The sequence below is a fragment of the Rhinopithecus roxellana genome, chromosome 7, assembly GCF_007565055.1.
Source record: "Rhinopithecus roxellana isolate Shanxi Qingling chromosome 7, ASM756505v1, whole genome shotgun sequence".
In the NCBI taxonomy this organism is placed as follows: domain Eukaryota; kingdom Metazoa; phylum Chordata; class Mammalia; order Primates; family Cercopithecidae; genus Rhinopithecus; species Rhinopithecus roxellana.
The window spans coordinates 85,212,103-85,225,807 of NC_044555.1; the positions used below are offsets into that span (position 1 = coordinate 85,212,103).

The 13,705-nt window shown below is 44.6% G+C and overlaps 1 protein-coding gene across 3 annotated transcripts in view; it reads right to left on the reverse strand.

Moving 5' to 3' along the window:
* MAP3K15 (mitogen-activated protein kinase kinase kinase 15) overlaps positions 1–13,705 on the reverse strand; it is a 153,263-nt gene that overhangs the window by 29,791 nt on the left and 109,767 nt on the right. For 2 of the 3 annotated variants that reach the window (XM_030933902.1, XM_030933900.1), the window contains 5 exons: positions 10,800–10,887; positions 8,455–8,588; positions 4,926–5,053; positions 2,224–2,354; positions 1,883–1,988 (listed from right to left, as the gene is read on the reverse strand). In XM_030933902.1, the coding sequence (XP_030789762.1) occupies positions 1,883–1,988; positions 2,224–2,354; positions 4,926–5,053; positions 8,455–8,588; positions 10,800–10,887 (587 nt within the window). The remainder of the gene's footprint in view (positions 1–1,882; positions 1,989–2,223; positions 2,355–4,925; positions 5,054–8,454; positions 8,589–10,799; positions 10,888–13,705) is intronic. The other variant, XM_030933901.1, reaches the window with a different exon arrangement.

Here is a 13,705-nt window from a genome sequence, read left to right on the forward strand (position 1 = left end):
TCTCTTTAGATGGTGAATATGTCTCCACTGTGGGTGTCCAGTGGCTGACACACAACAACTCTCTCGTTGACAAAAAGGCTTTCAAAGCTGAGACATTATTCACCAAAAATAAGACCCAAGCTGTCCACTCTACAGCTTTGGTGACTGCAGAGATAGAGAACAGTCACCTGTCTTTTATAGCTTATTTCAGAGCTATATTATTTTAAGAGCTGATTTTTTTTTTTTTTTTTTTTTTGAGACAGTGTCTCGCCCTGCCACCCAAGCTGGAGTGCAGTGGCACCATCACAGCTCACTGCAGCCTCAACCTCCTGGGCTCAAGAGATCCTCCCACCTCAGCCTCACTAGTAGCTGGGACCACAGGTGCACACCACCACACCCAGCCAATAATTGCTATAATTATTATATAATATATAATATACAAATATTATATATTATATATAATCATGTATATAATATATAAATAAAACATGTAATAATTATTATTTATTTTTTGTAGAGATGGGATTCTCCCTATGCTGCCCAGGCTGGTCTTGAACTCCTGAGCTCAAGTGAGATCCTCCTGCCTCAATCTCCCAAAGTGCCCAGCCTATGAAAGCTGTTTCATTTTTTTTTTTTTTTTTTTTAAGAAATGGGGTCTCACTATATTGACCAGGCTGGTCTTGCACTGCTGGCCTCAAGTGATCCTCCCATCTCGGCCTCTTAAAGTGCTGGGATTATAGGTGCCAGCCACTATGCCAGGCCTCAGCTGCTTCATAATTCTATCAAGCAAGATCTTTGTGATCTTTACATTACTCCTTGGGGGACTCCAAACCTTTACTTATTCAAAAATCAGTACTTCTTTCCAAGGATCAAAGTTCTTGTTATGAGTCAGGTTTAAGCAGGAATTTCCAATAGCCACAGGTAGCTTTTGACCATCATTCTACTTACTGATCTTGCAACTGTGAAACTAGCTGGTAATTGTATACCACCCTTTGAACCCAGTCCCTCTCAATGCTCAAGTTATTCCATCACTGACACACGGACAAGAAAATCCAATTCCTCAAAATCACTTGGAATACCATATTCCCCAGGAAGAATTAGCCTCTCTTGGAAACACAATCATGTCAAAACACAAGGTACCAGAATTCACTACGGTAACAGGTTATTTTTATGACAGACCAATAAAATGTCTTAATCAGTTGTCTGAGGAATATTGTTATTCAGCATTACCTACAATTTCAAATCATGTGCTATTAACTTTAAAGAGATGTGCTGCCATCCTGCTGATTGGTTGAGGGACCTTCAGGAAGCCTGAGCAGAGGCCGGGCACAGTGGCTCACACCTGTAATCTATCCCAGCACTTTGGGAGGCTGAGGTGGGCGAATCACTTGAGGTCAGGAGTTCGAGACCAGCTTGGCCAACATGGTGAAACCTTGTCTCTACTGAAAATACAAAACTTAGTCAGGCATGGTAGGGGGCGCGCCTATAATCCCAGCTACTTGGGAGGCTGAGACACGAGAATCACTTGAACCCAGGAGGTGGAAGTTGCAGAAAGCCGAGATCATGCCACTGCACTCCAGCCTGGGCGACAGAGTGAGATCCCGTCTTAAAAAGAAAAAAAAAAAAAAAAACCTCAGAACCTCAGCAGAGCACTCCATCTACCCAACTTCTGGATGACAAAGAACAAAGTAGGGCAATCTTGTTGCCACAAGCAGCTGGCTAAGTGCATCACTATGACAAAGTTACAACAATTTGAAGTTGGGAACAATACACCGTCCACTTCAAGTAAATTGCTGACTCTGCTCCGAGAAGGTGCTCACTAAATAACGGTTGAACAACCACAGCTTGTGCAGAAAGCATAACTGCAGGATGGGCACCCCATGCCAAGCTCTGGTCCGCTTACCAGTAAAAGTCTCTGTGCAGGGGTTCACACCCGCAAGACGCTTTGAGGTCCCAAAATCGGAGATTTTCACCACTCCACTGTAGGTGTTCACCAGAACATTATCGCCCTTTGGAAAAGAACAACATCAAGTGCTTAAAAGACCGGCTGAGACGAACTCATATGAAATGGATCTGGACCTTGGGAAACTGTCACAAGTCTCTAGGAAAACTAGACTTTGCATTTTGGGGACGGTTGTGCTAAATCATACCCCTCTGTCAGCCAGTCACTCAGCAGATACCACCGACAGCTCTCATGATCTGATACAAGCAAAGGCAACCTCGTCAGCTTTAAAAAGCAAGTACCTTTATGTCTCTGTGCACGATCTGGTTTTCATGGAGATACTTAAGGCCCTCCAGGATCTGTTTGGTGTAAAACTTGATCGTCGGTTCCTTCATCGGCCCCCATTTGGATCGCAGAAGAGCCGAAAGGCTTCCTAGAGACAGTCACGGCAAAAAACGTATCAGGAAGAGAAAGTTTCAATGGTAAGAGTTCAGGGAAATAAAGTGAGGTGAGGTTTCTAACCTAAGTGCTTACACCAACACCATTGGATCTGGGCTAAATGCAACATGCTTCCTCCCCACTACAGGTACAGCCAGGGAACGGACTGGAAGCGAAGCAGCGCATGAACCTGACCAGAGGCGGAGGGTGAACACAAACCCCTTGTGCCCCCTGAAATTCAGTGGGGCCAATTGTGGGCTTAGCTCTGTTCAGCTGCACGAAGTTAGGAGGAGAGCAAAATAATTCTCTCTCAACTTGAGAGATATGGGCTGCTGGCGTAGATAACTCAGGTCCCATGACACTTGTTTACAGCAGGTCTGTCTCAGCCATTCTGCTTGGGTCAAAGCCACGTTTTATACCTTTCCTGTAATCAGAAGTGGACAGGTCCAGAGTGAGGGGCCCTTTAGGGTGACAAGGAGTAGGACTGGAAGAAGTTGGGTCTCTGTCCTCAATGCGAGAAAGCCACAGTGGCAGGTCACAGGGCAGGACTGTCTTGATCAACAACCACTTCCCCCAATTACACTATTAAACACTGAACATTTGGGCCAAAAGAAAAGCTCCCTTCAGGACGCTGTGACCACGTCTCGAAGGACATCATGTGAGCTGCAGGACGTCCTGTTCACTGGCAGGAACGGGCCCTCAGACATCAGCCGGTCTCAGCTTCCCACTTACACAGTGTTATGGGACCTTGATCTACCTTGGTCTCCCCATCTGTAAAAGGGGATGAACACATCTGTCTCTAATTCTGTTGATACCCTTAAACCTAAGACCTGGGATGGGGTTATCAACTAATGTGAAGAGTAATGGGTTGGGCGCAGTGCCTCACGCCTGTAATCCCAGCACTTTGGGAGGCCAAGGTGGGCAGATCACCTGAGGTCAGTTCAAGACCAGCCTGGTCAACATGGCAAAACCCCATTTCTACTAAAAATACAAAAATTAGCCAGGCGTGGTGGCACGCACTTGTAATCCCAGCTACTTGAGAGGCTGAGGCAGGGAGAATTGCTTGAACCCGGGAGGCAGAGGTTGCAGTCAGTGAGCCAAGATCGTACCGCTGCACTCCAGCCTGGGCAACAGACAGAGACTTCATCTCAACAAAGAAAAAAGAAAAAAGCAGCAATGGACGAGTTTTCTGATAGACTATGGCCAACTTAAGGGGAAAAGAAACTACTTCATTTATCCTAACATAACCCTGAAAATCTAGCCCACTGCCTGGCTCTTTCTTTTATTTCTGGAGACAGAGTCTCACTGTGTCACCCAGGATAGAGTGCAGTGGTATGATATTGGCTCACTGCAACCTCCGCCTCCTGGGTTCAAGCGATTCTCGTGCCTCAGCCTCCGGAGTAGCTGGGACTACAGGCACAGGCCACCACACCTGGCTAATTTTTTGTATTTTTAGTAGAGAGGGGGTTTCTCCATGTTGCCCAGGCTGGTCTTGAACTCCTGGCCCCAAGTGATCCATCCGCCTTGGCCTCCCAAAGTGCTGGAATTACAGGCGTGAGCCACTGTGCCTGGCTGACTGCCTGGCTCTTAATAAATATACTTAAGACTCTTCCTGTAATAGTAGACTCTTAATAACTGTCGGTTGAGTGAATGAATGAAGATTTCTAACTGAGGTTTCAACATCTGTATTCAGATAACTATTATTTTATTGAAGAGTTTGATTCATTTTATTATTTCAATGAGCACTTACTGAGCTCTTGTTCTCTGCCAGACAGAATCCACCCAGCAGCCCACTGAGACAGCGTTATTGTTATTCCAATAATTATTAATCCAATTATCAGAGTCATTATTACTCCAATTTTACAGTTCATTTATTCAATCAGAAAACTGAGGGCACAGAGAGATAAAACAATTTGCCTGAAGTCACACAGCTTGTGGATGAAGGAACTGATTCAAACTAGATGGTCTGGCTTCAGATCCCAGGAACTCCCCTCCTGTGCCCTATCCTTGAATTCAGGGATTTTTGTGGATAAAACACTGGTGCTTGAGTTCATTATCAAAATGCTATTTTGCATTGTCACTTTAACACCTATGTTCCCTCTTTTGCACCCTTGTCCAAACCCATCTTTAAACTCCTAGACTGTGAAGGCCTCAAGGCCAAAGACTATGTTTTCTCAGTAGACAGTCAATGAATATTTGTGGGTTGAACAAACTGCATCAACAAACCAGAAACAGACTGCTTATATGACATTTGGAAAGTATCCAACTTTCCAACATCTAAAAGGTCTGTTGCTTTTTTTTTTTTTTTTTTTTTTTTTTTTTTTAAGAGCGATGGGCTTTTGCTCTGTCGCCACGCTGGAGTGCAGTGCTGTGATCATGGCTCACTGCAGCCTTGACCTCATGGGCTCAAGTGATCTTCCCACCTCGGCCTCCCAAGTAACTGGGACTACAGGCGCCCTACAGGCCTGGCTTAGGGGTCTGTCATTTTGTAAATGGCAGGACAACAAATGACATCAATGTTGTAGTGATTTTCAGAATGCGAGACCAGAAGACAGCGACTACTCACCTCCAGGCACCTGCTCCATAAATATCTTAATGTAGCCGTTCTCTGAAACAGAGCCCAGGTACTGAACGATATTGCGGTGCTTAAGGTACTTGTGCAGGGCTATCTCCTCGTGCAGTGGCTGGGAATACCTATTGGGAAAACAGAGCCAGGGTCACCTGCCAAATCCCAGGGACTCTAGACCCACATCTCACCTCAACAGGACCTGCCCCACTGCTGCCCATCCCTTCTTTCTGGAAACTTGCTCTCCTCTGGCTTCCATGAGATGACTCAACTTCTCATCTGTACAATAGAGGATAAGCCTACAGCCATGCAGGGCTGCCAGGAGCCAAGGCATGTCCATTTCCTTAAGCACTTAGTGGAATACCTGGTATGTGGTGAGTATTCAATGAATGACTGCTATTGTTATTACTGTTATTGTTAGGGCCTGAACCTACCAACCCTTCCTTACCTCTCTCAACAGCCCCTCTTCCTCTGCCTCCCATGAAGAGTGGTCATCCTCTGCCTTCCATGAAGGGTGGTGCTCTGGAAGGTTCTGTCCTCAGCTGCCCTGTTGTCTTATTCTACAGAGTCACCCCAGACCACAACAGCAGCCACCTAATGGGCCACCCAGCCCTGGCCTCTGGCCTTTTTAATCCATTCCCCACCCTTAGCCATTACACTACCTCTTCTTAAAACATACACTTTACCGCACCCCTTCCCCACATAAATTCCACATAAAGACCAGGCTATTTAATGTTATATACAAGGACTTTCAAAGATCAGTTCAGGCTAAGGCTTTAAAAAAATTTTTTTGGCCTCATTTCAAGAGCATTTCACTGCCCTGTATCCTACGTTCAAGTCATATCAGACAATCTGTTGTTCTCTGAATATACTTTGTGTTTTAACAGCTCTGTTTTTCCATCAGCATAGGCCTCCTTTTCCACTAAAGAAATTCTTACTCATCCCTCAAAGTCCAGCTCAAAGTTTATCTATTTTTTCAAACTTGCCACAACTCACTAAGGAGAGTAATTCATTCCTCTTCTGTGTTCTAAAAACACTCTGTGTACTCCTCTGTCACGGCACTTGGCACTTTCACTCACAGGCAAAGCATCTGCATTTCCCACCAAACCAGCACCATCCTGGGAACAGGACACTATCCTAGTCACCTTTCAGTCCCCAGTGCCAGCCCAGAGTCTGACACAGAGAAGGTACCAATCATCGTAAGTTCAGCCTATAAATTTAGGGAGTTGAACAAAACAGTCTCTAAAAGGTCTCTTCCGGCTCTTATAATCCCAGGAACTACTGATCAGCAACAAAAAGCGAGAACAGCTATTGCTACCAAATGAAGGAGATGGGACATGCCAGCATTTTCCCCGAATATGTACAACTGCAACACCTTATCCATCATGAGAAAAGAGACTGGATGCTGGATGAGGAACTCAAGAGACTCGGATCCTAGTCTGGTTTCTAAACATCCTTGGGAAAGTCATTTAATCTTCCTCAGTCTTGATTTTCTTATTGGTGAAATGAAGAAATGGAAATAGTTCATTTCAGGTCCTGTCTCTTAATTCACGTATCATAACATGCTATCCCACTGAAAATCAACAAATAGATGAACGGATGAATGAAAGGTCTTAGAGCTGGCAGAAATCCCTTGCAACTCATCCCCAATATATCAGCAATCACCCAGATAAAAGGGTATTTACACATATTCGTCAGCACTCGGCACTGAAGGCAACCCTACAGCTGTGGTCTGGCACCCCTGTGGACCCTGGGATGACTAATTCCAACTGTGTATGTAGCTTCTCTACAGAAACACTTGGCAGTCAACACTGCAATGCTCATTTTGCATTCTGTGGGGGTATACATTTAAAAAGAAACTTTTTTTTTTTTTTTTTTGAGACAGGGTCTCACTCTGTCACTCAGGCTGGAGTGCAGTGGCACAATCTCGGCTCACTGCAGTCTCTGCCTTCCGGGTTCAAGCGATTCTCGTGCCTCAGCCTCCCGAGTAGCTGGGACTACAAGCATGCGCCACCATGCCCACCCACCTAACTTCTGTATTTTTAATCGAGATGGGGTTTCACCATGTTGCCCAGGCTGGTCTCGAACTCTTGACCTCAAGTGATCTACCCGCCTCAGCCTCCCAAAGTGCTGGGATTACAGGCTTGAGCCACAATGCCTGGCTAGAAACAAACATTTCTTCAAACTAAAAAAAGTCAAAGAAATGAATAAGTAGTACTAATGGTAGAAAAACAGTCCAAAATCCATGGGTGAGGGTGAAGGGTAGGATGTTAAAAAAAATTCTGGGCCGGGCGCGGTGGCTCAAGCCTGTAATCCCAGCACTTTGGGAGGCCGAGACGGGCAGATCACGAGGTCAGGAGATCGAGACCATCCTGGCTAATACGGTGAAACCCCGTCTCTACTGAAAAATACAAAAAAACTAGCCGGGCGAGGTGGCGGGCGCCTGTAGTCCCAGCTACTTGGGAGGCTGAGGCAGGAGAATGGTGTAAACCCAGGGGGCGGAGCTTGCAGTGAGCTGAGATCCGGCCATTGCACTCCAGCCTGGGCGACAGAGCGAGACTCCGTCTCAAAAAAAAAAAAAAAAAAAAAAAAAAAAAAAAAAAAAAAAAAAAAAATTCTGTACTGCAAAAATCTGATTCTTTTTTAACTACGTGTAATTTTCCGCAATGATGCATCTGAACAAATCATAGCCATTTTCAACTGCTACAATGTGAATTTAAAATAACCCGGTCACATTTAAAAATTATACTTGCACTCAAAAATTAGACAGGCATGGTGACGTGTGTCTGTAGTCCCAGCTCCTCAGGCAGCTGAGGTGGGAAGATCACTTGAGCCCAGGAGGCGGAGACTGCAGTGAGCCGAGATCTGCCACTGCGCTCCTGCCTGATTGACAGAGTGAGACTTCATCTCAAAAATGTATATATACTTGCAAACAACTACGCAAAAAATGTAAAACTTTAGACCTAGCTGACAGGTGGAAAAACAACAAACGTTTTCTTTTAAAATATGATCCTCTGCAATCCACATGCCTCTGAAGTGAAGTTCTTCCATTTTCTCAATCTGTAATACACAAAACAAAAGCAGATCACGCCGGGCGCGGTGGCTCACGCCTGTAATCCCAGCACTTTGATAGGCCAAGGTGGGCAGATCACTTGAGGTCAGGAGTTTGAGACCAACCTGACCAACATGATGAAATCCTGTCTCTACTAAAAATACAAAAAAAAAAAAAAAAAAAAAAAATCAGCTGGGTGTGGTGTAATCCCAGCTATAGGTTGAGCCACAAGAATCGCTTGAACCTGGGAGGCGGAGGTTGCAGTGAGCCGAGATCATGCCACTGCATTCCAGCCTGGGCAACAGAGTGAGACTTCGTTTCAAAAAAAAAAGGCAGATCATCCCTATTGCAAGAGAATGACAGGTTTTGTGACAACATAATGCTTTCGTCCTTAACTCCTCCACACCATCAGCGGTGGGTATGGGATCTGGGGTGTGGAGATGGCACCCGAAATGTGGAAGGCCCGCCTGGACTTGCCTGCTATCTCTCTCCGGGATTTCTTTGATGGCTATTCGCACTTGATTGCTCAGATCTCGGCCAGCATACACAATCCCATACGTGCCTTTCCCCAAGACAACTCTCTCACCATTGGCATCATGGTCATACTCATACTGAAGAAGGAAAAACAAAAGGACAAAAAAGCATACAGCTTGTAGCGGAGAAGCCCTCTAAGGGCCCCAGAGTTGTCTAGCAACTAAAAAAATATAAATAACATTATTTGAGTGCCAGGCAAGTCACAGTCTTAGCTTAGGCCCTTTTCATTAAATGACTTGAAAGGGGTAGAATTCCCCATTGTTCACGTGTTGATAGTATGACTTTATGAAATGGAATCCAAGAAAATTAAAAATATGGTTCGCACATAACTGGCTCACCTTTTGGAAATTCCTCCCCATTTTAATGCTGCAATTTAAAACTTACTTCTAAGCATGTTGAATACCCCGACTAGGTGTCTTCCTGCATAATCCCTTATCAATTTGTCAGGAAACAAGTATCTTTCAACAGCCCAGAAAGGAAGTGAAGGTCAATATAATTAACATGATCTTAATACAAAAAGTAAATACGCTGGGGCTTCCCCACTCTTTCAGGCATATGGATCTAGTAGTATAAACACCTAGTACAAAAACTTGATTTACAATTAGCATTACTATTTTGTTCCCCCATCTTCCCATCAAAAGCTGTCACATACAGATGCATCTAATTCTTCTCGATGAATAAAACAAATGTGACTGTAGGCTGAGCAACACTTATTTAAAGCAGAGAGGCAGCAATCAATTCTTTCTGTTATTAGGCATGATCCACTGCATCTACTTACAGAAGTGCAACTTATACACGGAATAGCTGGGGGGTATGTGGGTGCCCTTTCCCATCTACTTCTAGGGATGCTCAAGACAATTAAGATTACTAAAGGGTTGGCCGGACACGGTGGCTCATGCCTGTAATCCTAACACTTTGGGAGGCCAAGGCAGGAGGAACACCCGAGGTCGGGAGTTCAAGACCAGTCTGGCCACCATGGCGAAACCCCATCTCTACTAAAAATACAAAAATTAGGCCAGGCGTGGTGGTTCACGCCTGTAATCCCAGCAATTTGGGAGGCGGAGGCGAGTAGATCATCTGAGGTCAGGAGTTCGAGGCCAGCCCAGCCAACATGGTGAAACCCCGTTTCTACTAAAAATACAAAAAGCTAGCCAGGTGTGGTGGCATGTGCCTGTGGTCCCAGCTACTCAGGAGGTTGAGGCAGGAAAATTGCTTGAATCTGGGAGGTGGAGGTTGCAGTGAGCCAAGATCACGCTACTGTACTCCAGCCTGGGCAATAAAGCAAGACTCTTATCTCTAAATAAATAAATAAAATACAAAAATTAGCCAGGCATGGTAGCACATGCCTGTAGTCCCAGCTACATGGGAGGCCGAGGTAGGAGAATCGCTTGAACCCAGGAGGCGGAGGTTGCAGTGAGGCAAGATCACGCCACTACACTCCACTCCAGCCTGGGCGACAGAGTGAGACTGTCTCCAAAAAAAAGATTACTAAAGGATCTCCATCAGTGTCTGATGTAACTAGCAATCAGCCTGCTCCACAGAAGACTTTTACCTCACACCTGCCTCTGTTTCCCATACCTGCTGCCCTCAAAGCACCACTGCTCAGTTCATTTCTACAACAAACTCTGGTCCTGACCTAAGAATTCTAGAAGTTAACTCAATTATTAAAATGAATCCTTTTGATATTTTCTGAAAGAAACCTTAAGGAATTCCTTTCAGTCTAACCTGAGAGTACAGAAAATCTCATTAAATTGTAATCACTGGAAGAACCTGAGTGGCAAATCTGAATAACTGTGCAAGATTTAAACACATGTACAATGATTTAGTAACTGTGTACTGTATCTGTGCTGTCCAAAAGAGCTTATGATGAGCCTACTTTTTAAAATGATTTTAAAGTTGTATTTAATATACTACATGCACATAGCTAAAACTGAAGTCATTTTAAGCATAAATAAAAAAGTCTGCTTCCAGCTGGCCAACTAATTGTCTTGTAGTCTCATAACCATGACTAACTAGCTTAGAGAAAACTTTCATCGGTTGTACACAAAAGGAAATTTTAGTCTAGTCCATGGCCATATTTTTCTTAAGCATTCTGAGAGAATCCCAAAGTAATGAGATTCTTCTACAGAGACACATTAAACATGATCTCTGGGAGCCATGCAGTGATGACTGGCAGGTTCATAAAACATACTCAACAGAGGACTTTTACAGAAAGATGGGACATTTTCTTGAAGCATCAAACACACAATCAATAATGTTTTCCATATTCTAGGTCGTCCATGACTCACCTCCAAGGTGTCTCCATCGGTCTCTCCCTCCAGCTCCACTGTACTGCCTGCTGTATTGGTTATCATTTCTTTGACCAAAGAGAAAAATCTAGAACAGCAAATGTCACAAATACGTTGCCAATTCAGAATTGCTCTCGTTCCTTGTTTTTTAACTTAGCTTTATTAAACTTTACTTAAATATAAACCAAACTTTTACAAGTCATGGAACAATCGATCCTGTCCTTGATTTGACATGGTACTTTAGTAGTTATCAAATCTAGGGCAACTACCAATGTGATACCTGAATCCCCTGTATACAGTATCTCCACCAACTGGTTGGCCAATTGATGCTTGAGTACCTCCAGCAACAGAGAACTCATTACCTCCCAAAGAGAGCTCATTCTTGGAAGATCTTAATGAGAAATGTTTCCCTTTTATTGAACCAAAGACTTCTTTTATGTGGGTTCCATCCATAGTTTGCTTACAATTAACCACTTTTCTACATAACACCCCATTAGAAATGCACGTAATTTTACCATGTCCCTATAAGTCTTTCCTTTCTGTCCCATCACTGTTTCCCCCAGGACTTGCAAGTTACTCCACTAGCAGGTAATTCTTCAGGTGACGTCCCTGTGCTATTATTTATTTTTTTTAAAGACAGGGTCTCACTCTGTCACCCAGGCTGGAGTACAGTGATGTGATCGTGGCTCATTGCAGCCTCAGCCTCCTGAACTCAAGCAATCCTCCCACCTCAGCCTCTCAAGCAGCTGAGACTACAGGCACCCATCAACAAGCCTGGCTAATTTTTGTATTTTTTGTACACGGGGTCTCATTATGTTGCCTCGGTTGGTCTCGAACTCCTGGACTCAAATGGTCCTCCCACCTCAGCCTCCCAACGTGTTGGGAGGCATGAGCCACCATACCCAGCCTCCTGTATTATTCTTGAAGTCTAGCCTCAAGACCAGTGTTCAGAGGGGATCTAATCAATGCTAAGGATAGTGGGACCATCACCTCTCAAAGTATAGACAATCTAGTTCTCAGTAAGATATAGGGTGTTGTATAAGGGGAATGGTGAGGAGGAAACGTGTAAGGTGGCCACATTATTCTGTTGACACAGAAGAAGCTTAATGTTGACCCATAAATCTTTCTCAGAAATTCTGCTGGGCCACATGGGCCACTTCCTAGACTTGTGTAGTTGTTTATTTGGATACAAGTCATCTTGACTCATTAGAACATTTTTACTTACAATTCTATCTTAAGATGTCAAGGAGGAATACTGTACATTTCAGGATAATTTCCATAAACCATTAAAATGCTCTTTTTTCTAACTAACCCATCTCACCTTCTCTTCTACTAATCTTTGAAAGCTGGGAAACCCAATAGTCAGGCTTCTTAAGAGATATATGGTATGCACTCACAGAAGAACTAAGATTTAAAAGACGGTATCAGCTGGGTGTGGCAGCTCACGCCTGTAATCTCAGCACCTTGGGAGACTGAAGCAGGAAGATCTCTTGAGCCCAGGAGTTCGAGACCAACTTGGGCAACGTGGCCGAAACCCTGTTTCCACAGTTTTTTTTTTTTTTTAATTAGCCAGGCGTGGTGGCACACACCTGTAGTCCCAGCTACTCGGGAGGCTGAGATAGGAAGACTGCTTGAGCCCAGGAGGCAGAGGTTGCAGTGAGCCAAGACTGCGCCACTGCACTCCAGCTGGGCAACAGAGCAAGACTCTGTCTCAACAGAATAAAATAAAAGATGATATCAACTGTTCTTTTTTTTTTTTTTTTTTTCTTTTGAGACGGAGTCTCGCCCTGTCGCCCAGGCTGGAGTGTGGTGGCCGGATCTCAGCTCACTGCAAGCTCCACCTCCCGGGTTTATGCCATTCTCCTGCCTCAGCCTCCCAAGTAGCTGGGACTACAGGCGCCCGCCACCTCGCCCGGCTAGTTTTTTGTATTTTTCAGTAGAGACGGGGTTTCACCGTGTTAGCCAGGATGGTCTCAATCTCCTGACCTCGTGATCCGCCCGTCTTGGCCTCCCAAAGTGCTGGGATTACAGGCTTGAGCCACCGCGCCTGACCGATATCAACTGTTCTTAAGAATACGGAACAACTGGGACTCTCATACATTGCTAGTGGGAGTGGAAATTGACACGACCACTTTGGAAAACTCTTGGCAGTATCACAACCAAAGCTGAAGATAAACCTACCCTATAATCCAGTAATCCACTCCTAGGCATATACTCCATAAAAATCAACATATATGTTCATCAAAAGGCATATATGAGAACGTTCATAGTCATTTTCTTCATAATAGCTCCCAAACAGAAACAATCCAAGTCTTCATTAACAGAAGACCAGATCAACTGGAACACAATGGAATGCTACACAGAGAAATAATGAACTGATACAAACTTCACAGTTGGATCTCATTCTGTTTTTTGTTTTTGAGATGGGGTATCACTCTGTCACCCAGCCTGGAGTGCGGTGATGTGATCACGGTTCACTGCAGTCTCGACCTCACAGGCTCAAGCAATCCTCCCACCTCATCCTCCTAACTAGCTGGGACTAGAGGTGCACACCACCATGCCCAGCTAATTTTTTTATTTTTTGTAGAGATGAGGGTCTCTCTATGTTGCCCAGGCTGGTCTTGAACTCCTGGGATCAAGCGATCCTCCTGCCTTGGCCTCCCCAAGTGCTGGGATTACAGGTGTGGGCCACCGTGCCCAGCTAGGAATATTATTTTAAGGGAAAGAGGTGAGAAACAAGGGTACAAACTACATGATTCTGTTTATTTGTAGGTCAAGAAGAGGTGAAACTAACCATTGGTGGTAAAAATCAAAATAGTTAACACAGGAGGGAGTTTAATGACTGTGAAGGGGCACAAAGCAACTTCTGGGGTGCTGATCTGGGAGGCGGGTACAAGAATGCAGAT